A 27,949-nucleotide genomic window follows, 5' to 3' on the forward strand; every position below is an offset into this window, starting at 1 on the left:
TTTTTCCTTAGCCAATAGCTAAGCCTCTAAGGCCCTTTGATTCACCATTAAATTTGATTCAGTTCAATTTAATTGTATAGCACTTTTAACAATTTCCCATTGACTCAAAGCAGATCTACTCATTTACCTAAGAAAAGCTATTCATAAAAAGGTGGACTAAACAAATGTGTTTTTTTTTTTGTTGTTGTTGTTTTTTTAGCTTGGACTAAGGGCCTTTTTAAACCTGGTCACTTCATGTGTTTTCTCTGATCCGATAGCTATCTGATTTGTTAAAACTGTTCCATTTACATTAGGCCACATATCAATCTGATCTTTCTACTCCCGCCCAATATGCAAATATATTTTATCTCATTTCCGGGGTAATTGAAATGGAACACGCTTTGGTGTATGCGGTTGCTACAAAAAACAGCATTTACTGTTTGCTGCATTTTCGCTCGTGGCAGCAGTGCATTTTAAGACCCAACGAGACACCTGGATGAAAGATCGGAGCCAGTGCTGGTGGGAAAACATTTGTTTCTGGCGCGATGCACGACTCGCGAGTCACCTGCGAGTGACGTACTTGCGTTTGGGAGGAGTATAGTGCTGACGTATGTGGCTTGAACAACCACATTCATTTACACCTGTCCAGTTTCATCTGAAGTGGTTTTAGCGATCGGATTTATATCCATCTCGAAACCGTTTCGGAGGGCATTTACACCTGGTCTTTTTATGATCGGATAGCTATCCAATCACAGAAAACGCATGAAGTGACCAGGTGTAAAAAAACCCTTAAATATTGAGATTGTGTCTGAGTCCCAAACACTAATTATAAGTCTGTTTCATAACTGTGGGGCTCTGTGGGGAAAAAACTCTGCCCCCTGCTGTAGCCTTTTGTACTTGAGGTACTACCAAACAGCCTGCACCTTTTGATTGAAGTAGACGTGACGGATCATAAATATAAATGTATGTTTAACACTTTGACATGGAAAATCGCAAATATCGTGTCAAGCACAATTTAAATGAAATGAGATAGTGGTAAGAGATAGCTTCTGATTGAGACACTGTGACAATATTTTCTATATTTAATCCGAGGGTTAGAATGAGATCAAGAGTGTGACCTCCATTATGCATGGGTCCTATTACATTCTGATTCACCCCCTACTGAATCTAAGGTGGAAACAACTGAAATGAATATTAAAGTCTCCAACAATTACTGCTTTGTTTAAAGAAACAATTAGGTTTTAAATAAATTTTGCAAATTCACAGAGGAATTCAGAATATGGTCCAGGAGGTCTGTAAATAACAATAAGAGGAGCTCACTCAGTAGACTTAGATATACAGTTGAGGCCAAAATTATTAGCCCCCTTATGAAATTAGACAAAACTCTTGATTTCCCCATGGAAATGACCATTAACAACAAGTGTTTTATAGTGTATTTGTTTCCAAAATAACAAAGACAAAATGTCCACTAAGTTTGATTAGGATTTTTAATTGAAATAGTGAGTTGAAACAAGAAAGGGCAAAAATGAAACGTCCAAAATTATTAGCCCCCTGGTCATTAATAGTCAATAGTGTACCCTTTCGGTGCCACAACTGACAACAACCTCTTAGAGTAGTTCTTTACTAGGTTGGCACAGGTCTCCTGAGTGATTTTAGCCCATTCTTTCATTGCAAATTGCTCCAGCTGGTCCAAATTGTGTAGTTTCCGAGCATGGACATTCACTTTGAGCACTCGCCAGATTCTCAATAGGATTGAAGTCTGGGCTCTATGCAGACCACTCCAGGACCTTGGTTTTGGTATCCTTCAGGAACTGTTGGACCAATTACGATGTATGCTTTGGATCATTGTCTTGTTGAAAGGCCCAGTGACGACCTAAGGCTAGACTACGAGCAGATTTCTGCATATTATCCCTCAAAATGTCAACATAATTGTCATTTTTGATGATGCCATGCACTCGAACAAGGCTCTCTGTGCCTGAAGCTGCAAAACAGCCCCACAGCATGATGCTCCCACAACCATGTTTAACTGTGGGAACCGTGTTCTTAGGGTTGAAGGCCTCACCCTTTCTTCGCCAAACATAAGCAACATCCATGTGCCCAAACAGTTCCAGTTTAGTCTCATCAGACCAAAGCACAGACTCCCAAAACTCATCTTTACCTTTCATATGTTCACGGGCAAACCTCAGTCTGGCTGTGATGTGCCACTTTTTGAGTAAAGGGGTTCTTCTAGGACGATGGCCCTGAAGCCCACCAAGATGAAGAGCCCTCACAACTGTATTCCTTGAAACATCAACTCCAGAAGAGGCCAGGTCAGCAAAAATAATCTTGGCAGATGTCTGGGGCATCTTGCTGACATCTCTGACTATTTTCCTCTCCAGAGTTCTTGAAATCTTGTGCTTACGACCACACCCAGGTTTGTTTCTTACAGAATTTGTCTCCTTGTACTTGGCAATGATGCAACATACAGCGGTTTTAGACACTGTGAAACACTTGGAAATGGCAGTATAGCCTTCCCCCTTATCATGAGCCTCCACTATCTTCTTTCTGAGCTCAAGACTGATTTCCTTTGTCTTCCTGTGTTTGGCATGGTGAGTAAAAGTAGTCTCGCCCAATAATGTGATCATGTGCCCTGCTCCTTGGAGTCTTTTTATGCTGATTGAATGCCCAGGTGTTGTTAGGAAGCCAGTTGACTGCAGAGGTGTATTTTGAAAGCTGATTGATTAATTAAGGTGTGTTTTGAAAGCGAAAATTCACATGGGGCTAATATTTTTGACCACCCCATTTTCACTATATTTGATATAAAGCAAGCCTAAAAATGTATTTTATATTCCAAAATGTACCAAAAGCTACTAAATAGCAATGGTGAATGTTTGATTATATCAAGTTTTATCAATGCTGCAAACACTGGAACGATCTTTAGGAAAATGTTCCAAAATTCCTAGGGGGCTAATAATTTTGGCCTCAACTGTATGTTAGTATAATGTACTTCGAATGAGAAAACGTGTCTAGATTCTTGCTTGACATAAAGCTTATCATGAATAACTGCAACACCTCTTCCCCTGCCTGTTAGGCGTGGCTGATGTGTATAACTATAACCAGGCAGACAAGCTTTGTTTAATGCTGCAAACTCGGGTTTCTGTTAAACACAGAGCACTAAACTTCTGATCAGTAATCAATTCATTAGCCATAAGGGCTTTAGATGCAAAAGATCTTGTATTTAACAGTCCTAGCTTCAGATCAAAGGTGCTGGCTGTGCATTCACTATGATCTAATTTTATACTAATAAGGCTACTAAAACAAATTTCATGAGTGTTTATAGTTTTTTGTATAGCTTGGGAAACAGACACAGTCTCTGTTGTGATTAGCCTAATTGTCTGCTCCTTGGCCCTGGCTACGGATTGTCACCGATTAGCTATGCCTGTAATTAAACTATGTGCTATGCTGCTAGAAATGAGAGCAGCACCTTCCCGTGTGGGATGGACACCGTCCGGTCCTAACAGGCCAGCATTGCCCTCAAAAGTGCTCCAATTTTCTACGAAGCCCACATTGTTTTTGGAGCACCACCTGGACATCCAGCAGTTCAGCGACCATAACCTGCTGTAAGCTACATCGCCACACCACATTGGGATGGGCCAGAGCATACTACAGCAATAGACATTGCCGTCACTAATTTACACACCTCTACAATATTACTCTTAAGTTCTATTCGGACGGGACTAGTTTTACAGGGGGTCGTTAGAGAAATTTCAGTTTCACAGACGTACTTTGTGAGTTTAATCCCGTCCAAATCTGCCATGTGTGTCTTTTTCTCACACGACCTGTGTAAAAATTCCAGAGCAAATTACCTACTGTTTTTCAGCAAAATCGGCACTCCTCTGAGAAATCTAATCCCGTCTGAATGCGAATGTCTGCGATTACCGAAAAAGTTTTTTCCAAAATGCGTTTTCTTGTCTGTTTTGGTCAACGTGAACTACCGTATTAACCCTAGCGCACCGGTATTAAAGTTTCTTCTTTCTGCACACCAATAATGGAGCATCCAGATTTTTCCCTATAGAAACTACACTACTTTTGCTATCCCTCTCTAGTAGTGATGCACGGGTCGGGTTTTTTCCAGTCCCGCTTTTATGAGATTATTGGCCCGCCCCAGCCCGCCCCGCACCACTGTTTCTATTTTTACAACCCGCCCTGCCCCACACCTGTGACCATTAAATAGATGCATTGTAAATGCAAATGAAAGCAGGTTTTATTTCACCATAGAAACCAGCATGGTCATATTAACACCAAGATATAAACATTTTCAACATTTACAAAGCATCGTTTGTAATTATCTCTATAGAAGACCTATAAATAAACACCTATACGTCTAACAAATTACAGTAGCCTATTTTAAAACAGAAAAAGGCTCAAACAAAATCTCTTTCAGATTATTATAGGCCTACAGATTACAGTCTATGCTACATAAACACTGAACTTTTGTTTTACTTAACACCCGGAAATGTTCATTTAGCATTTTTACGTTCACTGTGCGAAAAAAGAATTGCATCCAAAGTACCCGGATTTAATCTATTTCGCCTAGCCTCGAGCACCCGGGCAGCAGAGCTGAATGTGCGCTCGCCTAATGCGCTTGTGGCAGGGATACAGAGAATCATTTTGGACACTTTGGCAAGCATGGGAAAGGCAGCTGACTGCGACTGTAGAATGTCCTCTCCGTCCCAGAAGAACTGACCCTCAATGTAGCGCTGAACTTCTGAAATTCTTCACTTCCATCCTCCCATTCACTAAACTCATCTCTTTTTCTTTTGACTCTCTCGGCTTCGTCAACTAAAAAGTCAAATATAACCATATTTAATATTTTACACATAGGCCTACATTAGACCACTGTACTGTAGCTATAACTTAAGACCCAAGCCTATAGCCCTATTTGCTGGTGCTACTCACAATGCCTCTGGCTCCGTCGCCGGGACACTTGCTGGAGGTGTTAGCATACAGTTAAATTCCCTGACAAGTCTCCTGGCCTGCTCGTACATGGCGTTTCTTTCCTTCGCTTGAAACATCTTCAGGGACTTAAAACTGGGACAAAAAAAAAAACGTTCCAAGCTTGTGGGTGACGCTGATGGACATTTTGTCGTTTAGCAGCAGCATTGCCAGTGCCCGAATATAAACCATGTATTCCGGATCACCGTATTGGGGCTCGAAGTGTTTCTTCAGTTTAAAAAACTAAAGCACGACCAGATGAAAAGTTGGATACTTAAAAGGCAGCAAAAGATCAGTAACTGTGTTCAACACATCCAGCTGAATGCCATCAATTCTGTGGAGCTGATCTTTCTCCTTCAAGGGCTGTTGGATTTCACGGTACTGTTTACTGACTGACTGCATTATTGCAACTTTATTATTCTATCGGGTTTCGCATTCCTGCGTCACAGGGTGTGGAAGCTGTACCACAGTCTCTGATTTTTTCAGGTATCTCACAAGGCTTTTGCACTTGTCGATGGTATTACTCACCTCACACATGTATGTTGGTGTGTTCTCTTTTATATCAAACGTGTGTTTGAGAAAGATGTTAATGACATGGGCTGTGCACGGCATTCACTTGTAGCTGCGAAGAGCAGCTTTTATGTTTGTGCCCTGGTCAGTTACAAACATTACTTTTGATAAGCGAGCAGGGTCAATACCAAAGTCATGCAGCTCCTTAATGATTTGATCGTGTCTTTTTGAGAGTAGAATCAAATTCAGCTGTGGCTATGACACGGCTCTCCAATTTCCAGTCGTCATTAATGAAGTGATCAGTAAACACTGTGTATGTTGTTGTATTGTTGAACTCATCAGTCCACATGTCAGTGATAATAGCTATGCCATAATCCAGAGCTTTATTTATGTTCTTTGAGAGGATTTCTTTTTTTTCTGTTGCGGTTGCTTTGGCTCTGTCGCAAACAGTTTGCCTGTGAGGGAGTACACTGCTATCATCCACACATCCATAACGTGAACCAATGTTAGACACTGGGCTACAGTATGAAATCCATCTCCAGATACTATGTCGAAGGGCTGCAGATCTTGACAGCACAATTCAACACAAGCGTCTGTAACCTCGGACTTGACGTGCTGGTATTTTGCTTTTGAGAAAAGCGGTAATATTTTGAGACATGTCGTCCTTTTTCTTAGACCCCCCACAAATATGCCTTGACATGCTGGAAGTGCCCGTTTTGTGGCTCTCGTGTTTGTATATTTTTTCACACAGGTTGCACTTAACGTAGCCGATACTGCTGTTGTCTCCTGCTGCAACAATTTCTGAGAACCGGTCCCAAACATTAGATTTTGCAGATTGACCTTCTTTTCTTCCGGTTTTGTAAATTCCCGACCTTAATTTCACTCACACTTCATCTTCAATTTTAATTATCTGTTTTATTGTTGTGGCTGTGGCGGGAGCTGATTTGCGCTTTCATGACGCGAAGCCAAAGATTTGGGGTCATCACGGAAGTTACTTTGCTACATAGGCCTACATATTGTAACCTTATCAATCACATAAAATATAAAAATATATATTCCAAAATATTCCAACATGTTTTTTTATATTTTGCTTTTAATGACCCGCCCCATCCCGCCCCGCAGTAAAGTGACAATTCTTTTGCCCGCCCCAACCCCCCACACACGGGACCCGCGGGTTATGAGCAGCTTTACAGAACATAAACATAGTACAGAAGGTAAACATAAGGAGAAATATAGAGAATTAATATAGTAAAAAAATCAAGATATATATAGTTCACAGTATGCATGTGTGTATCTATCTATCTATCTATCTATCTATCTATCTATCTATCTATCTATCTATCTATCTATCTATCTATCCCCGAAGAGCAAGTCTGAGCTGACTCAGGCAGCGGGGGCAAAGAAAAACTCCCTTAAATTGGTAAGGAAGAAACCTTGAGAGGAACCAGTCAACAAATTGGTATACAGATCACATGTAGTTCAGATCTCCTCATGGTATCATAGACTCGTAGATCTGTAGATGTATCAGGATTATCATAGAGTCAGCCTCATCTCAGTGGAGGTCAAATCTTCATCGCACTGAAGATGATCGGAGCTGGTACAATGTCTGGGTGCCTCGGGATTGGAGTGAAATAGAAAAGCAGTGGAGAGGGATTAACATATCTGCTGTTCATAAAAATGTGCAAGTTTAATGTAATGGTGCATTATTATGATGTATTATGTGTGTGTACGCTTGACTAAATAGATAAGTTTTTAATCTGCTTTTGAACTGGGAAAGTGTGTCTGAGCCCCGGACACTATCAGGAAGACTATTCCAAAGTTTGGGAGCTAAATAAGAAAATGCTCCTTTAGTAGACTTAGATATTCTGGGAACTACCAGAAGTCCTGAGTTTTGTGATCTCAGAGAGCGTGAAGGATTGTAACGTGTTAGAAGACTAGTTAGATACATGGGAGCTACACCGTTAAGAGCCTTGTATGTAAGTAGCAGCAGTTTATAATCAATTCTAAACTTAACAGGTAGCCAGTGTAGAGATGATAAAATTGGGGTTATATGGTCATACTTTCTTGTCCTAGTGAGAACTCTGGCAGCTGCATTTTGGACTAACTGTAGCCTATTTAATAAAGATGCAGGACAACCACCTAGTAATGCATTACAATAGTCCAGTCTAGAGGTCATGAATGCATGAACTAGCTTCTCAGCATCAGATACAGACAGGATGTTTCTCAGCTTGGCAATATTTCTAAGGTGAAAGAAGGCTGTTTTTTTGGTATGGGCGATATGATTTTCAAAAGACAGGTTACTGTATAATATAGCACCCAGATCTTTCACTGTCGAGCTACTAAATACAGAACATTTCTCTAAATGGAAGTTAAATTTTGAGAGTTTCTGTGTACTGGTTTTTTGGTTTTAAGTAGTATTTCTGTCTTATCAGAGTTTAATAACAGAAAATTACAGCTCATCCAGTCTTTTATCTCTCTAAGGCATTGAGTTAATTTGGACAATTCGGCTATTTCATCTGGTTTTGATGAGATATATAACTGTGTATCGTCAGCATAGCAATGGAAACTAATCCCATGTCTTCTAATGATGTTCCCTAATGGAAGCATGTATATCGAGAAAAGCAGAGGTCCTAGAACTGATCTGTGAGGGACCCCATGTTTAACTGGTAATAAACTGGAGGATTCACCATTTAATTCAACAAAATGGTATCGGTCTGACGGGTAGGATCTAAACCAACTTAAAACCTGTCCATAAATACCTGTGTAATTTTGTAAGCTATCTAGAAGAATGTTGTGATCTAATGCTGTTGTGTCGAATGCAGCACTAAGGTCGAGTAGAACTAATAGTGACACAGTCTTAGTCCGAAGCTAAGAACAAGTCGTTTGTAACTTTAACAAGTGCAGTTTCTGTGATATGATGGGGCCTGAAACCTGACTGAAACTCTTCGAGGATATTGTTCTCCTGTAAGAAGGAGCTCAGTTGAACAGACACAACCTTTTCTAGTATTTTAGACATAAACGGAAGGTGTGAAATTGGTCTGTAATTTAATAGTTCATTTGGAACTAAGTTAAGTTTTTTGATGAGTGGCCTAATGACTGCCAGCTTGAAAGATTTAGGGATGTAACCTAAAGATAGCGAGGAGTTAATCATATTAAGAAGAGGCTCAACAGCTTTATATAACACTTATTTCAGTAATTTAGTTGGAATGGGGTCTAGTGAACAAGTTGTTGATTTAGCTGTAGTAATACGTTTATGTAACTCTTCCTGTCCTGTACTTGCAAAGCACTGTAGTTGTGTGTCTAGAGCCTTAGGTGAGACTGGGTCACTAGTTGCTCTCATATGTAAATTCTCATATGTACTCATATATAATATCCTTACTGAACTGTGATGGAATAGTGTGTTCAGATTTCTGTTTTTTGTTAATCTAGCCACTGTGTTAAAATCCTGGGATTGTTCTGGTTATTTTCTGACTTTGCTTAAGTGCTCAGCCCTGGCAGCTTTTAGAGCCTGTCTATAGCTGGACATACTGTCCTTATATGCAATTCTAAAAACCTCTAATTTAGTTTTTCTCCACTTTCACTCGAGGTTACGGGCTTCTCTCTTGAGGGTGTGAGTATGACTATTATACCACGGTGCAAGCGTTTTATCCCTAACCTTCTGTAATCGGATTGGGGCAACAGTGTCTAATGTGCTAGTGAATATAGCTCCTATGCTGTTGGTCATTACATCTAGATCGTTTGTGTTTGAGGGTACAGTAAGAAGTCCAGACAGGTCCGGCAGGCTATTTGTGAATCTACCGAGTCGATAACGTGGTGAGACACAGTTAGTTTGTTCTACAGGTAGTGTGTACATTGAGATAATGGTCTGTGATGTCATCACTTTGAGGTATGACATCTATATCAGTGACATCAGTGTGATATTATTAAACCTAGTGTATGATTACGACGATGAGCTGCTTTAGTGATGTTTTGTTTAAGCCCAAGTGAGTTTAGTAAGTCCAAAAATGTGAGTCCTAAAGCATCGTTTGTGTCTAGAACCCCCAGGGGTCTGTACACGGTCGCTAGAGCAAGAGACATTAGGGATTTCTTTGTGTGCATGTGCGATAGTGTAACATTAGGGACAAGCACTTCAAAAGAATTAAATCTATACTGTGTTCTCTCAGTCATCATAAATATATATATATACACTAAAGAGTTTTTAAATTTAGAGGAAAAAGTGCCTACTACTGTATTTCTAAATTGTAGCTTCTTAGTGACACTGGCATATGATCTCAAAAGAATGTGTATTTCTTATCAGCAGGGTGAAGAATTCTCCAGACATGTACATACAAAACCAAGATCTGAGCAGTTAGAGATGCAGAGCTATGCAGTTAGAGATGCAGAGCTATGTGTGTGTCTATCTACAAGAGGGTTCATTACACAATTAAAATCTTTACCCACAATTGTTAAAACTACTGACATCCATTGTGAAATGTTCTTATTTCCCAGCCCATCACCATTTATTTGCCCATTGCTGTGAAGGAGTTAGACAGAAATTACTTTTTAATTTTTTATTGTGCTTCCATGCACCTTGCATAGATGGTTAGCTTCCATCTATCAGATATTATTAATCTCTGCTTCTCAAAACAACCAGAAAAGAAGTGGTAAAAATCATGGGCCTGCGATTTGCTTTCACATTAGTTATCCACTAGAATGGCTAATGGCTGATACTTTCCTGAAAATGGCCTTTTGAGGTGTGTGTGTGTGTGTGTGTGTGTGTGTGTGTGTGTGTGTGTGTGTGTGTGTGTGTGTGTGTGTGTGTGTGTGTGTGTGTGTGTGTGTTTGGTTTTGTGTCTGTTCCTCTTAAATTTCACTTTTCTTCGATTGATAAATTGTATTGGTGGTTATCTTTGACAGATATCATTTAACTTGCAGATTTATTCTTGAGTGCTTTGCAAGAGTATATAGAAAGCAGTCATGCCTGTAAAACATCATATAAATACAGGAATACTACACATTGGGTAATGTGCTAATTAAATTGTTAAAGTACATGTATACTGACATTGTGTACTTTAACACTTATGCAATCTGTATTTTCCCAGTTAGTACCACTATTTGAATCATGTTAGCCATCATTAACTGTTTTCATTTTCTGCAAAGAAGTGAACCTTGTATTAGATTTAAGTCATTTAAAATTCCAATGCAATAAAATACTGTTGTATTATTATACATACATGTTACATGATATAAATACAGTCTCACACATACAAATTATCATTTAGTTTTAAACTGATTGTCACCTTGGTAAGCATTGTTTTAAATAAAATAGGTGGAATTGGCCAATACTGTTAGATTAAAAATGAATATAGGTACACTTTTACAAAAAATAGTAACATTGCTAGTACTATTTTTTCTTAATTTCAAATGACTTTTGCTTCTCCACAGGTGATCTGTATGGTGCAATTGGTTCACCGGTGCGTCTCTCGCGCACAGTGCTGGTTGGGCGGCAAAAGGAACTGATTCAGCGGCTTCTCTATGTGCTCACCTATTTCATCCGATGCTCAGAGCTATTAGAGGCATATGCTATTGAGACTGGAAATGAGGATCAAGATGAGGAGGCTTTTGCTGTGCCTGGATCAGTTATTACAACATCATTACGTCGTGGAGAGGTTGAGGAATCAGAATATGTGCTAGTCACTGTGCATAAACCTAACCCAGAGGAAACGGGCACAAAAGAAGAGCAGAAAACAGAGCACATTATGCCCGTCATTATGGCTCAGGATCAGAGGGAAAGTCAGATTTGCCAGGAGATTGGAAGTTCATTATTTAGTCCCTTAACAGAGACTGTGATAAAGGTGGGCACTGCCTCACAGATTAGCAGTACCTCTCGGCTTGATTTACAAGGACAGACGGCTATTTGTGACTCTGATTTAGCCCACAGTTTATTACCTGTGAAGATTGTTAGGTCCTCAGGAATCCCACTGGAAAAGAAGCCACCTGATAAAAGTACAACTATGACCTCTTTCCTCCTGGATGAGGAAGAGGAGGAGCCTGGGACTAGAGTCACTTTCCTTATTGGAGAGTCCATGTCTCCCGAGTCTGACACAGAGACCCAGAGGCACAGTGTTGAAGACAAGCTCAAGAAATGCAAAATGCCTTTCACTGAAAAACCAAAGCAGCAGTGTTGCCATCTAAAGCAGCAGTGTAGCACTGTGCTGACTAAGCCACTTATAACGGACCAAATCAAGACCAAGCATGCTGAAACCTTGTCCTACATTACTAGGAGTCTTCCTTGTATTAACCCAGGAGTCCAGGAGGAGTGCATGGATATGTTTGAGTATTTTAGTGATGGTAACTCCACAGAAATAAGAAGTTTTGGTGATGTCTCTAAAGCATCACAGGAGGTTGCAGATTCTGAAAACAATCTGCCACAGACTTGGATTGACTCCCTAGTTAGGACATATGAACACGTTTGTGAGCACAATGAACACGTTTGTGAGCAGGCAATGTGTAAAAGTAGCACACAACCCATCAACACAGGTTGCTGCATGAAATGTTCTGATGAGGAGGACAAAAGTATCAGTGTTTCACTGAGTGTTCCAGGCTTAGAGAAGGAGTGGGCGCAGAAGACACCCACACCGAATGAGTGGGAGATTCCACGAAATGAGAGTTCAGACAGCGCACTGGGAGACAGTGAAAGTGAGGACACAGCACAGGAAATACACAGACAAGAGCAAGTTGCACAAATATTCAGTGAAACCCAGACTGACTGGCAAGAAGAGATAGAAGTACCATTCCCTAGGTATGTGAAGTTTTGTATGTCTTGGCGCACACAACTTTTGTGTGTGTGTCGATCATTTGGATATACCTTATCCTTCAGTGATACTACTTTCTTTTTTTTATTATTTTCAACATTGTACATTGATTCTGAAGACATCCAATATCCAAACTATGAAAGAAAATGTATAGAATTATGCAGTAAAAAAAAGTGTTAAACAACCCAGAATGTGTTTTATATTTTTGATTTAGCTTGGCACACTAGCATTCTCTCATCAGATTACCAAGGTAGTCACCTTTTTAAAGATTTTCAGTTTACAGGTGTGCCTTCTCAAAAGTTAACTGGTGACATTTCTTGCCTTCTTAATGTGCTTTAGACCATAACTTGTCAATAGCCCTATTAGTGCTACTACAAGTACTGTACTTACTACTTACCATATTATGGTAAGGAACACTCACATAAAAAGAAAAGATAATGATGAAAACAAGGAAAAAAGAAAGAATAAAGGGAACACTTAAGCAACACCTCCTAGATCGGAATGAATGAAATAGTCTTATTAAATACTTTGTTCTTTACATAGTTGAATGTGCTGACAACAAAATCACACAAAAATTATCAATGAGAATCAAATTTATTAACCCATGGAGGTCTGGATTTTGAGTCACACTCAAAATTGATGTGGAAAAACACACTACAGGCTGACCCATCTTTGATGTAGTGTCCTTAAAACAAGTCAAAATTAGGCTCAGTGGTGTGTGTGACCTCCACGTGCCTGTATGACCTCCCTACAACGCCTGGGCATGCTCCTGATGAGGTGGCGGATGGTCTCCTGAGGGATCTCCTCCCAGACCTGGACTAAAGCATCTGCCAACTCCTGGACAGTCTGTGGTGCAACGTGACGTTTGTGGATGGAGTGAGACATGATGTCCCAGATGTGCTCAATTGGATTCAGGACTGGGGAACGGGCGGGCCAGTCCATAGCATCAATGCCTTTGTCTTGCAGGAACTGCTGACACACTCCAGCCACACGAGGTCTAGAATTGTCTTGCATTAGTAGGAACTCGGGTCCAACCGCACTGGCATATGGTCTCACAAGGGGTCTGAGGATCTCATCTCGGTACCTAATGGCAGTCAGGCTACCTCTGGCGAGCACATGGAGGTCCAAAGAAATGCCACCCCACATCATTACTGACCATTAAGATGTTGCAGGCAGCAGAACGTTCTCCACGGCATCTCCAGACTCTGTCACATCTGTCACATGTGCTCAGTGTGAACCTGCTTTCATCTGTGAAGAGCACAGGGCGTCAGTGGTGAATTTGCCAATCTTGGTGTTCTCTGGCAAATGCCAAATGTCCTGCCCGGTGTTGAGCTGTAAGCACTACCCCCACCTGTGGAAGTCGGGCCCTCATACCACCCTTGTGGAGTCTGTTTCTGACCGTTTGAGCAGACACATGCACATTTGTGGCCTGCTGGAGGTAATTTTGCAAGGCACTGGCAGTGCTCCTCCTGTTCCTCCTTGCATAAAGGCAGAGGTAGCTGTCCTGCTGCTGAGTTGTTGCCCTCCTACCGCCTCCTCCACGTCTCCTGATGTACTGGCCTGTCTCCTTGTAGCACCTCCATGCTCTGGACACTACGCTGACAGACACAGCAAACCTTCATGCCACAGCTCACATTGATATGCCATCCTGGATGAGCTGCACTACCTGAGCCACTTGTGTGGGTTGTAGACTCCGTCTCATGCTACCACTAGAGTGAAAGAACCGCCAAAGCACCGCCACATTCAAAAGTAACCAAAACTTCAACCAGAAAGCATAGGAACTGAGGAGTGGTCTGTGGTCACCACCTGCAGAACCATTCCTTTATTGGGGGTGTCTTGCTAATTGCCTATAATTTCCACCTGTTGTCTAGTCCATTTGCACAACAGCATGTAAAATTGATTGTCAATCAGTGTTGCTTCCTAAGTGGGCAGTTTGATTTCACAGAAGTGTGATTGACTTGGAGTTATATTGTGTTGTTTAAGTGTTCCCATTTTTTTTTTGAGCTGTGTGTGTGTGTGTGTGTGTGTGTGTGTGTGTGTGTGTATATATATAGTCAAGCCTGAAATTATTCATACCCCTGGCAAATTCTGACTTAAAGTTACTTTTGTACCGATTTTGGCTCGCGAAGCAAGGTAAGTATTTATAAGTAATTGTAATGTGTTATAGTGACTCTAAATATTTTAACCTAAGTTGAAATTAACGGTAATGGAGTTAACGTTATACTTATTTGGTCTGTTCGTCCGCCGGAGGTATCTTCCCGGCCCAGGAAGGTTCGCTCCCCTTTTACTTTACACCGTAATTTGAGTTAAATTAACTTAATAGAGCATGTAGTTCAGACCAGATGTTGCAGGTACCTTAATTTGTGAGCGATACTCAGAGACAATCACTTATTTGGCATAAAAATATGGCATTTAATGAATGAGACAAACACAACATAAAACTAACTAGACAAACAAACAAAAGAAATAGTGAAAATGAAGATGAAAATAAAGTAAACAAAAGAAATTAAAATTGGGGAAAGGGAGGAAGAGACTGGAAAGAAGAAATTAGAGAAAGGAAGGAAAGGAATGGCAAGCTTAGACTCAAAAATTAAACACACCCTAACTGGGAAATCGTCACAGAAACTTAAATTCACCTTATGATTCAATGAAAGATTCCTACTTAAAATTACGCATCTAAATTTGATTGTTAGAGGAAACTGCTTCTTGCATTGGTTTGCGGCACAAGAATCTGGATGTAACGGAGAAATCTCAGTCAGAATGGGGTCAGGCGTTCTTCCTGGAGGTTCTGGAGAGTGGAGCTTGCCGGAAGTTCTATGAAGGAAGATGGAGTCGTCTCTAAGCTGTTCCAAAAGTCTGACCACGGATTAGTGGTGTTGGTGACAATTTAAAGGTCGCGAACTCCACCCATCTTTGGGGAGATGACCAATACTTCGGTCAGGATTTTTGGAGGGAAAACTCCCTTTGTTTCAGGTGTCTGTGGGCGTGGTTTATCCATCAAACTTTTAGATGACTTTAAAGATTGATCCAGGGTGTATTAAGATGGTATGGCGCTTTTCGTGCTCAAATAAAATACACCATTGTTTACAAACGAGTAACTGATAATTTTGTGGTTATTTGGATACTAAACATGAAGGGTAATGACGGTATAAAGGCAGCAGTACCTTATATACACAGATCAGTAATCGAAGGGTAACTGATGTTAATACGATATTGTGTTCTTATAAAGGCAAAGAAACAAAAATGAAACATAAAACAAGATGCACTTTCATTAGGGAAGTAAAAAGAAAACGATAGCTTTGTATACATTCTGACACCAGACCTTAAAGGGGCATACAGCATTAGAACAGATATACATTAACATGCCATGATCAGCAATTAGATCAATACATGTTAAATACAATGTTGTTTTCTGACGCATGAAAAAAAATACACCCTTGTCAGGAAATTAAGGAGCAAATAAGTCAGGCAAGCCTTAAAAGAAGAACACATTACAAAAAGGGTTATGAGAATGAGAACCTTAGAGTACCTTATCTTCGGGTTTTATTAGTAAAAGGAATGTCTCATTGTGGTGTGTGTGTGTGTGTGTTCTGGTTTAGGGCCCTATGAGTTCAATCGGAGAAGCCGCATGGGGTTATCTGGTCTTTGTGTAGGCTCCAGACATTCTGGAGCCAGTTGTGGGTGTAGCCCTCAATAAAATCGTAAAACTGAGTGGTCATCGGTTAATTGGGGAGTAGATGTTGAAATTTAGGGTGCCTGGGACATGAAATCTAAAATGACCGGTACACTTTTATTCAACCAGCAAGTTTTTTCTTGATTAGAAATGACTCGGGCGTCTCCCAGAAGATAATAATATGATCTAAATGAGGCATCATTGTGGAAAAAATTATTACTCATCTTTTATTTACATCTGAACAAAAAGTGGCATGTCCAAAATTATTCATACCCTTTGCAAACTGTCAGTCTATGGGAAAATCCAAAGATCTATACCATTCCAAGCTGTTTTAAAGCATCCTACAGTAATTACCCTGATTCATTGGGAATAGCTGTTTTAATCAGAAGCTCTCTGTTGTTGGTTTGGGGACCATCATTGCTAAGACAAAGGAGCTCACTGAGGACCATTCGGCTGCACATTGTGGCTACTCACAAGCTCACAAGGAAAGGGCTATAAGACCTTATCTAATGTTTTGAAGTTCCAGTGGCTACAGTGCAAAGTATTATTAAAAAATTCAAGATGTTCCGCACTGTGAAAAATTTCAGAGGATGCGGTCGGAAGCCAAAAGTGACACTTGTGCTGGCCAGGAGGAAAGTGAGAGAGGTAAAAAGCAATCCAATGATAACCACTAAGGCCATCCTGATGAATCTGGGCTCTGCTGGTGGCAACATCTCAAGGCAGACAGTCCAACGGACACTGCACACCACTGGGTTCAACGGACGCAGACCAAGGAGGACACCACTTCTCTAGATAAGGCACACAAAAGCCTGATTGGCCTTTGCAAATGCTCATCTGGACAAAGAAGAAGACTTCTGGTTTTCTGTTTTATGGTCATATAAAACAAAAATTTTATTGTTTGGCCACAATGATGTAGCTTTCATTTGACGTAAAAAAGAAGTATTCAACCCTAAGAACACCATCCCCACTGTCAAACATGGTGGTGGAAACCTAATGCTTTGAGGGGTGTTTTTCAGCTGGTGGACCAGGGAACCTAATCACAGTAAACGGCACCATGAAAAAGGAGCAATACATCAAAATTCTCAAGAACAACATCAGGCAGTCTGCAGAGAAACTTGGCCTTGGGCACGACATTTCAGCACGACAACAACCTAAAGCACACAGCAAAAGTGGTGAAGAAATGGTTAGCAGACAAAAACATTAACGTTTTTCAGTGGCCCAGCCAGAGTCCCGATTGAGAATCTGTGGAGGGAGCTAAAAATCAGGGTGATGGCAAGGAGACCCTCCAACCTGAAAGAGTTGGAGCTCATCGCTAAAGATGAATAGGCAAAAATACCAGTGGAGACATGCAAAAAGCTGGCCAGCAATTATAGCAAGCGCTTGATTGACACTTTTTGTTCAAATGTAAATAAAAGATGAATAATATTTTTTTCCACAATGATGCCTCTTGTACATCATCTTATTATCTTCTGGGAGATGCCTGTGTTATTTCTAATCAAGAAAAAACTTGCTGGTTGAATAAAAGTAACTTGAAGTCAGAATTTGTCAGGGGTATGAATAATTTCAGGCTTGACTGTACAGTATGTATATAATTAGAATTTGAGAGAAATGGATATGGGTTGGACAATAAAAGTAAAATACAGTTTTAGACCACAGTCATTTAGTAGTATGTTATAGTGCTTTTGTGGCCAATACAGCATTTTGGTCCTGCATTTTGGTCCTGCACACTGGCCAGAAGGATTTTGAGCCATTACTCTTGCAGAACAGTGTAATGGTCACTACCTTATGCTAGTTGAGGAAATTGTTTCCTTACTTACTTTCCGGTGCTGGCATTAGTGAAATTAACACTTGTCATTAGCCCAACCATGAATATTGACCCTGTGGAGCTCCTGACGAACAGTTTTCATGGAAACAGAAGAGGTGCACATTTAATTCTGCAGTGAGTTGCGTACTGTGGTTTTATGTTTTTTGGATGCAATCTGGGTTAGTACCCAGACATGTCTGCACTATTTTATGTATATGTCTTGTAATGTGCAATTTTATTGTCTGTGCACTGTCCTTGGTCTTGCACTGTTTGCACTAGGTTGCACACTATGCACTTTAAGTGGCTAAGTTAGCTGTAGCTCTGTGTTGTAGCACCATGGTCCTGGAGAAAGGGTTCATCTCACTATGTACTATGTCAGCTGTCTATGGTTAAAAGCTTCTTGACTTGACATCCCTTTCAGACAGCTTCCTCTATTGAAACACCACATAAAATTGCTGCTGAGGTCACGGATGTGCCAGCGAAATGCACACCAACAGTTTGTCCTATTGTGAACTCTGATATGCCTCCCTTTACTTTGTGTCGATTATGATATTTTATGTTTTGATGTCCAACCCCTGTGTGTATGTGTGGCTGTTTATATATATATATATATATATATATATATATATATATATATATATATATATATATATATATATATATATATATATATATATAAATAATTTAAATTAGGACAGGGGTGTGTGTATATGTCTGTGTTCTGTGTGTTACTTCATTCTGTGCATGTTTGGAATTTGCATTTGGCAGGGCAAAGCTGGCAGAAAACTTCTCCAAATCAAGCATTGCTAACTTTGGGAGATCACTTTTTGGCAGTTACTGTCCTACTTATGTACCTGACTTTGTCCTACATGGAATTCCCAATGATGACAAACTGAGGCAAAGCCTTATGTCTGACTTGGCCAATGCAGTCCAGGTGAATATAAATAAAGTCATAATAACTATTTATAACTCTTAATAACTGTTTGTGGTTATGTGTATAGCCAACATATGTAGTCATCTCCGTAATACTAAACTTTATTCTATAGCACTCGTATCAGTTCAAAATGTATGACAATGGACACAAAAATGTAATCTTTGTAATAGTCATGTAAAGTTTATTTTAATAAGATTGACAAAACACAAGTAATGTCCAAGATAATGTTATATTATGTAGTATATTTCATTTTATAATTTAAATTGTCCAGGCTACAGCTAACTTAGCCTACCTACATAAAACAGTACATTGTTTCTTGTTCATGATGCTGATAACAAAGGCCTTAAATCTCTTTTTTTTTTCTACTTACTATGAAGCAACCTGTATTGGATGAGCCTGTAGCTGAGGCTTTCTGCATTATTGCAGATACAGACAGGTGGACCGTGCAGGTGGCTAGTAGCCAGAGACCTAGCACAGAGAATAAGCTTGGAAAAGATGTTCTGGTTTCAAACCTTGTGTCCAACCTGCTACAGTCTACTTATCAGCTCTACCGTCTCAACTTATCTCCCAACTTTGTGAGTTCACCTCCCTGATGTTGTTTCTTTAATGTTGTTTCTTCTAGTTTTCCTACAGTAAAAGTAGGTTGTGTAATTTATAGTTGAACTAAATAAAACCCTAAATCTATAGAAGAACTCGGTGCAAAAGTGTGTTTTTTGTTCATAATTTTTAATTATATCATAATCATAATCATTTAATCATAATTATTCTTACCCTTTCTTTGCTTTTTAGTGCATAATGCATCTAGAGGACCGACTCCAGGAGCTCTATTTCAAAAGCACAATGCTTGCTGAATACCTGAAAGGACAGACGCGGGTGCATGTCAAAGAGCTAGGCATGGTTCTAGGGTAATAAATCTTTTTTGTAATCTGAATGTAGTAATTTTTATAGTCAGATTAAATAATTTACTCTGTTTGAAACTAATTGTTATTTTTCCTTTTTTAATTTGGTAGCAAAGTTGTGGTGATTTATTGCAATGCTTGATGCCAGTAATATTGAGGTCTTTAGGCCGCAATCAAGCTGTAACTACAATCATGAGTCACTATTCTCTTTCCCCTCCAGAATCGAGTCCAGTGACCTGCCCTTGTTGACAGCTATTGCAAGCACACACTCACCATATGTTGCCCAGATCTTGCTGTAGAGGACATTGAAATGTATAGACACATCCACAGGTTCTTTTGTGGGGGCCTATTAATCAGTTTGTCAATCTAATCAGAGTGAAATTGATACTTTTGGTTTGTTTGCTGTATGGTTTGGTTTCACAATGCACATAAACAAAATATTGGCTGAGGGATGAAAATGTGCTTGTAAAAATCAGAATAGTCAGAATATAAAAAAGATGAACAAACCCATTGGCAGGTGCATGGATAGTTTCACAAATAGCACAGATAATTTTAAAGTCAGCATTAAATAAATGGTTAGATAATTCTATTAATATGTAGTTCAAAAGATTTTGTTTATCGCATAAAAAACTTTGTTTTTGATAACTTCGATTTTTTTTTTTTTTTTTTTTTTTTGCATCTTCTTTGTAGTCCAAATATCCAAAACGTAGCATTTATACAGTGCTACACCTTTGTCTTTAGGCTTAGTTTGCATCTCGGGTTATGTCATACAGTCTCAGACTGTTTCTTGCATTTTTCTCACCTGCCTAAAGAACACCATTGAGGAGGAAAACACCAGGGTTTGATGAAAGCTGAATAAGTGAAAGCACCCCTAAAAGCCTTCAAGTTTTGTAGAATTAGAGATCAGCCAGTAAATGACAGGAAATATATGATTTAATTTTCATGTCTCTTGTCTTGTTTCAGTCTTTAAGATTATATTTTATATATGATTATAGATGATTTAGGCAGTTCCCCTGGAATAGCAGTGAAAACCAAAAGGAAATACAAAAGGCAACATGGTGTTTTTCAAAAAGGCATTAATACCTATCTAAGACTTTGGCATGTGGATATTGAAACCAGTTTATTTCGATTTATTTAAATTTTTAATTACAATTTTTAATGATCTGAAAATATTCCAACTGTTTACCATCACAGTCTCTCTGTTAGTCAGCAAAAGAGGTGAAGAAACTCCCTGGTACAGCACTACCTCAAATATTTGCAGGTGATTTGCACAAAGCATTTTACTGACTAAGGGATATTGTTTTCTGTTCCATTCAGGTAGAAAGTATAAATATGCTGTGATGTGTTACTTTATTTGTATAAAAAAATTGCATTTGAAAGTGCTGGAATGTCATGCAATGAATTTTATTCTGCTTTGCAGCCACTGTACTATGTTTACTTCAGAAGAAATTAAATAGCAATACACTATATGGCCATAACTTTGCGGAAGCCTTACCATCACAGTCATATGTACCTTTCAAACATTTAATTCCAGATTTAGTCACCCTTTGCTGTTAAACTTCAAAAACAGTGTACCAAAGCACTGTACAATTGCAAAAAAAATAACATACAGAAAAATTAAAAATAAATAAATACACCACAAATAGCCTGCATCCGTTCCACACCTAATTATAGGTATAAAGCTGAAGATACATCTTAAGGCGGGTTTTACACATTTTGAGGATCTAATAAAAATTTGTACTCCATTCTGCAACAGACACAGCAGAGTCTACCCTAAAGCGTGACCTTGATATTCTACCCTAAATGAATATCAAGAAGCAGCTGGATGTTTGAACTAAGAGAATTCTTGGTTTGTGAAAACACTAATCTACACACTAATCTGGTGTTAGTTCATGTAAACCTTTAAAAACATATAGCATCTTAAATAAGAAGATATATGGTCCCCCTTTTGTGTGTTAGTCAGCAACCTTGCTGCAGCATTCCTTACCCTTTGCAGGCATGACCTCAGAGTCTGTCTTTAAACCCAAACACAAAGTATTCATTACCTAAGGCAATAGTGTAATATAAGAGTGAAATTTATTTCCAGGTCATGAATGAAAAGTTTAGCAGTGTTTTGCAGCTGAACGAAATCTTTCTTCACAACTAAACTAATTTGCCTGGTAAAAATCTGCTTTTTTATTATTTAGGTCGATAAAGTTGTCTTTCCAGCAATTTACATCTTTCAAGCACTCAAAGAAAATAAACAGATATATCACCTGCCTTCAAAGGGAGGCAAATCTGTTTATCAACAGCATAAAAATTATACGGAAATATTATATTTCAGAAAAATGGGACAGGGGGAACATGCATAATGAAAATAATAGTGGTCCCAGAATGGAACATTGAGGAACCCCATAGTTGATTGAAGCTAAGGTTGCAGAGAAGTTTTAAATTTTAACAGAATATATTTTTTGTGCAGACGATAAACTTCACTCTTCCGGGATTGGTTTTCCCGCTAGATTTTGGAACAATGTGGGGATTTCCACATTCAAGTCTAAAAGCATTAATAAGATCAGGTACTGGGCAATGTATCCTGGATTGCAGTCTGCAAAACAGGTCTTCATGGACCTTGCTTTATGTACAGGGGCATTGACATGCTGCAGCATGTGTTGGTTCAACCCTTTAGTTCAGGTACAGTGAATATTTAATGCCTACAACATAGAAAGACATATTTTACAATTGTGTGCTTTGAACTTTGTGGCAAAAGTTTTGGAAAGGCCCACTGATGCTGTGATGGACAGGTGTCCTTAAACTTTTGATCATATAGTGTTATTGTCTGTTGATCATGCTGTGTTTATATAGCCCAAATAGACCCACAAAAGGGTGATATAAATAACCTTATAAAAACAATTTTATAATCTGTGTTGAACCAACATATTAGATTTATACTCATTTTAACAGATTTTCTTCTTCTGAAATAAGGCCATGCATAAGAGTCTTAACTTGGAAATAAAAACATGAAGAGAACGCTTTGCCTAGGACATTTAACAAATAGCGAGCTGCATCTATCATTTGTCATTTTGAATTTGCTTTTATATTTATTTCTACATGATCACATTTAAATTATTTAGCAAGGCATGTCTTGGTTCACATAAATTGTATATATATTGCTTTGGTTTCCGTCATGCATTTGTACATATTTTTTGTTACTGCATTTCTTTATTTTATTCTTTCCCAATTCTATGGGAATTTTGTGCAATAAAAGTCAAGGTTAAACATGTACTTGTGGTTTGATCTATTCCCCTTCGTGTTGCCATCTTTCATTTCCGGTGTAATGTATAGTTTTATGTGGTGTGGACCACAAGTTGTCAGATTACATATTTCAAGTATGATTCAACTTTCAACTAAGGTTCCTAGAGTGAAGTGTTTGAATGTGGAAAATAAGAATAGGCCTGAGACTGAAAGCTTCTAAGGCAGATGAATTTGTCACAATATAACTGGTGACCCCAAAATGACTGTAAAGAGTGGTCACTTTACCTATGTAACCCCTTCTTCACAGTAGGGCTCCTAAAACATAGACAACTATGGCCCACAGCTAATACCACCTGACTAGCTAGTTACTTAGGGATAACATGTAATATGTATTCAGTGGTGCAACAGGATCCTGGAATCTCAACGGTGGGATGGTGAACTGGCTGATCTCCCTGTACCTAAGTAGATTTAAAACACAAAATGGGAAATAGTATTTAAGGTGACTAAAAAAATCTATTCATATTCAAAATTCAAAAAAACCCTTATGAGAAAAGTGAAATCAAGGTCTGTGACATCTGAAGCCAGACCCGGGGTTGGGGCTCGCATGTGAGCGCCTGGTGGCCGGGTCTTGCCCCGTGGGGCCCGGCCGGGCTCAGCCCGAAAGAACAACGTGGGGCCGAACTCCTGTGGGCCCACCACCTGCAGGAGAAACCGTAAGGGGTCGATGCAATTTGGATTGGGTGGCAGTTGAAGGCGGGGGCCTCGGCGACCCAATCCCAAGACACGGAATCTGGCACTAAGGACATAGAATGTCACCTCGCTGGGGTGGAAGGAGCCTGAGCTGGTGCGGGAGGTTGAGAGATATCGACTAGATATAGTTGGGCTCACCTCCACACACAGCTTGGGCTCTGGAATCCAACTCCTTGAGAGAGGCTAGACTCTACTACTCTGGAGTTGCTCATGGTGAGAGGCGGTGGGCTTGCTCATAGCCCCCCAGCTCAGCAACTATGTGTTGGAGTTCACCCCGGTGAACGAGAGGGTAGTTTCCCTGCGCCTTCGGGTCGGGGATAGGTCTCTCGCGGTTATTTGTGCTTACGGGCCAAATGGCTCCGACCGGGGACTCAGTAGTTCTACTGGGGGACTTCAACGCTCACGTGGGCAGTGACCGTGACACCTGGAGGGGCGTGATTGGGAGGAACGGCCCCCCCCGACCTGAACCCGAGTGGTGTTCTGTTATTGGACTTCTGTGCTAGTCACAGTTTGTCCATAACGAACACCATGTTCAAGCATAAGGGTGTCCATCTGTACACATGGCACCAGGACACCCTAGGTCAGAAGTCGATGATCGACTTTGTGGTTGTTTCATCTGACCTCCGGCCGTATGTCTTGGACACTCGGGTGAAGAGAGGGGCAGAGCTGTCAACTGATCACCACCTGGTGGTAAGTTGGATCCGATGGCAGGGGAGGAAGTTGGACAGAATTGGCAGACCCAAACGTACTGTGAGGGTCTGCTGGGAACGTTTGACAGAGTCTCCGGTGAGAAAGATCTTCAACTCCCACCTCCGGCAGAGCTTCAACCAGATCCCGAGGGAGGTTGGAGACATTGAGTCCGAGTGGACCATGTTCTCCACCTCCATTGTCGACGCGGCCGCTCGGAGCTGTGGCCGTAAGGTCTCCGGTGCCTGTCGTGGTGGCAATCCCCGAACCCGGTGGTGGATCCCGGAAGTAAGGGATGCCGTCAAGATGAAGGAGTCCTATCGAGCCTGGTTGGCTCGGGGGACTCCGGAGGCAGCTGATAGGTACTGAAAGGGCCAAGCGAGCTTCAGCCCGGGTGGTTACGGAGGCAAAAACTCGGGTCTGCGAGGAGTTGGGTGAGGCCATAGAGAAGGACTATCGGTTGGCTTTGAAGAAATTCTGGCAAACCGTCCGGTGCCTCAGGAGGGGGAAGCAGTGCCCTGCTCACACTGTTTACAGTGGGAGTGGGAATCTGCTGACTTCGACTGGGGACATCCTCGGACGGTGGAAGGAATACTTCGAGGTTCTCCTCAACCCCACTGACATGTTTTCCACTGAGGAAGCAGAGGGCGGGGGGCTCAGTTGTGGACTCGTCGATTCACCAAGCTGAGGTCACTGAGGTAGTTGAGAAGCTCCTCAGTGGCAAGGCATCGGGGGTGGATGAGATCCGCCCTGAGTACCTCAAGTCTCTGGATGTTGTGGGGCTGTCTTGGTTGACACGCCTCTGCAAAATCGCGTGGAGGTTGGGGACAGTGCCTCTGGACTGGCAGACTGGGGTGGTGGTCCCTCTGTTTAAGAAGGGGGACCGGAGGGTGTGTTCCAACTATAGGGGGATCACACTCCTCAGCCTCCCCGGAAAAGTCTATGCCAAGGTATTGGAGAGGAGAATTTGGCCGATCGTCCCGGTCGTGGAACACTGGACCATCTCTATACCCTCGCCAGGTTGCTGGAGGGTTCATGGGAGTTTGCCCAACCAGTTCACATGTGTTTTGTGGATCTGGAGAAGGCTTTCGACTGTGTCCCTCGTGGTGACCTGTGGGGGGTACTCTGGGAGTATGGGGTCCGGGGCCCTCTGTTAAGGGCTGTCCGGTCCCTATATGACCGGAGCAGGAGTTTGGTTCACAGTTTTGCCGGCAGTAAGTCAGACTTGTTCCTGGTGCATGTTAGACTCCGGCAGGGCTGCCCTTTGTCACCGGTCCTGTTCATTACTTATATGGACAGGATTTCTAGGCGCAGTATGGGGCCGGAGGGAGTCCGGTTTGGGGACCACAGGATTTCGTCTCTGCTTTTTGCAGATGATGATGTCCTGCTGGCTTCCTCAAACCAGGACCTTCAGCGTGCACTGGGACGGTTTGCATCCGAGTGTGAAGCGGCGGGGATGAGAATCAGCACCGCCAAGTCCGAGGCCATGGTTCTCAGTCGGAAAAGGGTGGCTTGCACCCTTCAGGTTGGTGGAGAGCTCCTGCCTCAAGTGGAGGAGTTTAAGTATCTTGGGGTCTCATTCACGAGTGAGGGAAGGATGGAGCGGGAGATCGACAGGCGGATTGGTGTATCTTCTGCAGTGATGTGGTCGATATACCGATCTGTTGGGGTGAAGAAAGAGCTGAGCCGCAAGGCGAAGCTCTCTATTTACCGGTCGATCTACGTTCCTACCCTCACCTATGGTCATGAGCTTTGGGTCATGACCGAAAGGACGAGATCCCGGATACAGGCGGCCGGAATGAGTTTCCTCCGCAGGGTGGCTCGGCGCACCCTTAGAGATAGGGTGAGGAGCTCGGTCACTCGGGAGGAGCTCAGAGTAGAGCCGCTGCTCCTCCACATCGAGAGGAGTCAGCTGAGGTGGCTCGGGCATCTGTTTCGGATGCCTCCTGGACGCCTCCCTGGGGAGGTGTTCCGAGCATGTCCAACCGGGAGGAGGCCCCAGGGAAGACCTAGGACGCGCTGAAGGGACTATGTCTCTCGGCTGGCCTGGGAACGCCTCGGTATTCCCCTGGAAGAGCTGGAGGAAGTGTCTGGGGAGAGGGAAGTCTGCATCCCTGCTTAGACTGCTGCCCCCGCGACCCGGGCTCGGATAAGCGGTAGAGGATGGATGGATGGATGGATATTCATATTCAGTAGTGTAGTGCCTCCACTGGTGATTACTACACTTACTTATAGTAAGCAGTGCGTAATGTATATCACCAGAACATACAATAACAGTATGATGACCTAAGCCCTGCATGTCACCCTTCTTCTTAAAGATTGGCACTAAAACACTTCTCCTTCATTCCTCAGGCATCTTCTTACTCTCTAAAATTCTGTTGAACAATCTAGATATAAACTCCACTGCTGTATCTCCTAGACACTTACACACCACCCTTTATGTCATCTGGACCAACAGCCTTTCCACTCTTGATTCGCCTCAGAGCCTTCCTCATCTCATCCTTTCTAATCTTTGCTATTTCCTGTTTTACAATACTCTTCCTCCCATTTTCTCTTCACACTCTCCTTGCCTGTTAGTACCTTTCTATCTCTATCTTTAATGACCTTTATCTGTTGCACATCAGATTTCACAACTGTAGGACAAATGGTTGAAGAGTTATAAGTAAAAATGTCGTCTAAAATTTGGCTGTTGGCTTAGCTAGAGGGATTGATGTATTGACTCAAATCTACAGCTTCTTTTATCTGTCCTAGACAACCATTTAAATAATTTAAATTATACCAGGTTGGCAAAATGGCTGTCAAATATGTTTCTTACTTTCCTTTTTCTTTCACAATGCATAGGAAATTTGGTTGAATCATTGGCTTTAGTTCCAAAATGATAGGTATTAAATTTTTTTATAGGTACTTAATTTTTCAAAAATAGTGTAGCATCCCATGTGGCCAAATTTCATGCAACTTGCTGTGTACACAATATACCACATAGTAAATACCTAAACCATATTTGCTATGACTCTAACTAAGCATTGCTGACATATGGCTTACTTCCTGCTTTCGTATATTTGCCATGGAATTTCATTACAGCACCAATATAATTTTCCCCAGAAAAATTCTTTAAATAACTTTTGGTCAGAAAATAAATATGGTGGTGATAGGATCAACAGTTTAGGGATAGTTTGCGTTGTAATGTAGTAGTGTTGAAAAAATCAAAATGGCAGAAAATAAAATATGAAAGCCTTTAATGCCAATAGGTGCATTTAAATCACCATGACCAAGGATTTCACAAAGATCACAAAATGAACCCTGACCTTTGGCCTGTTGGTTAGGGCTACAGAGATGGAGGCATGCCTGGATACTTTGGACCAAATTTTATAAAAATCCACTAAGGGGTTCTATCTCCTGCTGTAGACTCTTAGAGAAGAAGGTATAATACAGAAGAATTCTGACAATAACAGTACAGTAGGTGCCTAGCATACTAATAATAATAATAATAATAATAATAACAAACTCTCTATCTAGTGGGAATGGACCATCACCAAAATCTGACCTGGTAGAGACAGATGCGGCATCCTCCTTGGAGAGGAGTGAATGAATAAATTATCTTCATGACATGTTAGCAGGGGAAAAAGTATGTGTAATTTGTGTGTAATTATTCATGAGGGAGAGGAAGGACTGTTTAGATAGATAGATAGATAGATAGATAGATAGATAGATAGA

At 41.0% G+C, this 27,949-nt stretch overlaps 1 protein-coding gene across 3 annotated transcripts in view; it reads left to right on the forward strand.

The window, feature by feature from the left end:
* The window catches only part of fnip1 (folliculin interacting protein 1), a 61,127-nt gene extending 38,299 nt beyond the window's left edge, over positions 1-22,828 (forward strand). For 2 of the 3 annotated variants that reach the window (XM_027139901.2, XM_027139902.2), the window contains 5 exons: positions 10,888-12,244; positions 18,503-18,668; positions 19,046-19,243; positions 19,458-19,573; positions 19,788-22,828. In XM_027139901.2, coding sequence (XP_026995702.2) covers positions 10,888-12,244; positions 18,503-18,668; positions 19,046-19,243; positions 19,458-19,573; positions 19,788-19,866 — 1,916 coding nt within the window. In that variant the 3' untranslated portion in view covers positions 19,867-22,828. Of the gene's footprint in view, positions 1-3,427; positions 3,579-10,887; positions 12,245-18,502; positions 18,669-19,045; positions 19,244-19,457; positions 19,574-19,787 lie in introns of those variants that run through there. The other variant, XM_047805487.1, reaches the window with a different exon arrangement.
* Positions 22,829-27,949: the final 5,121 nt, after the last annotated feature.

The sequence above is a fragment of the Tachysurus fulvidraco genome, chromosome 21 (assembly GCF_022655615.1).
Source record: "Tachysurus fulvidraco isolate hzauxx_2018 chromosome 21, HZAU_PFXX_2.0, whole genome shotgun sequence".
NCBI lineage: Eukaryota > Metazoa > Chordata > Actinopteri > Siluriformes > Bagridae > Tachysurus > Tachysurus fulvidraco.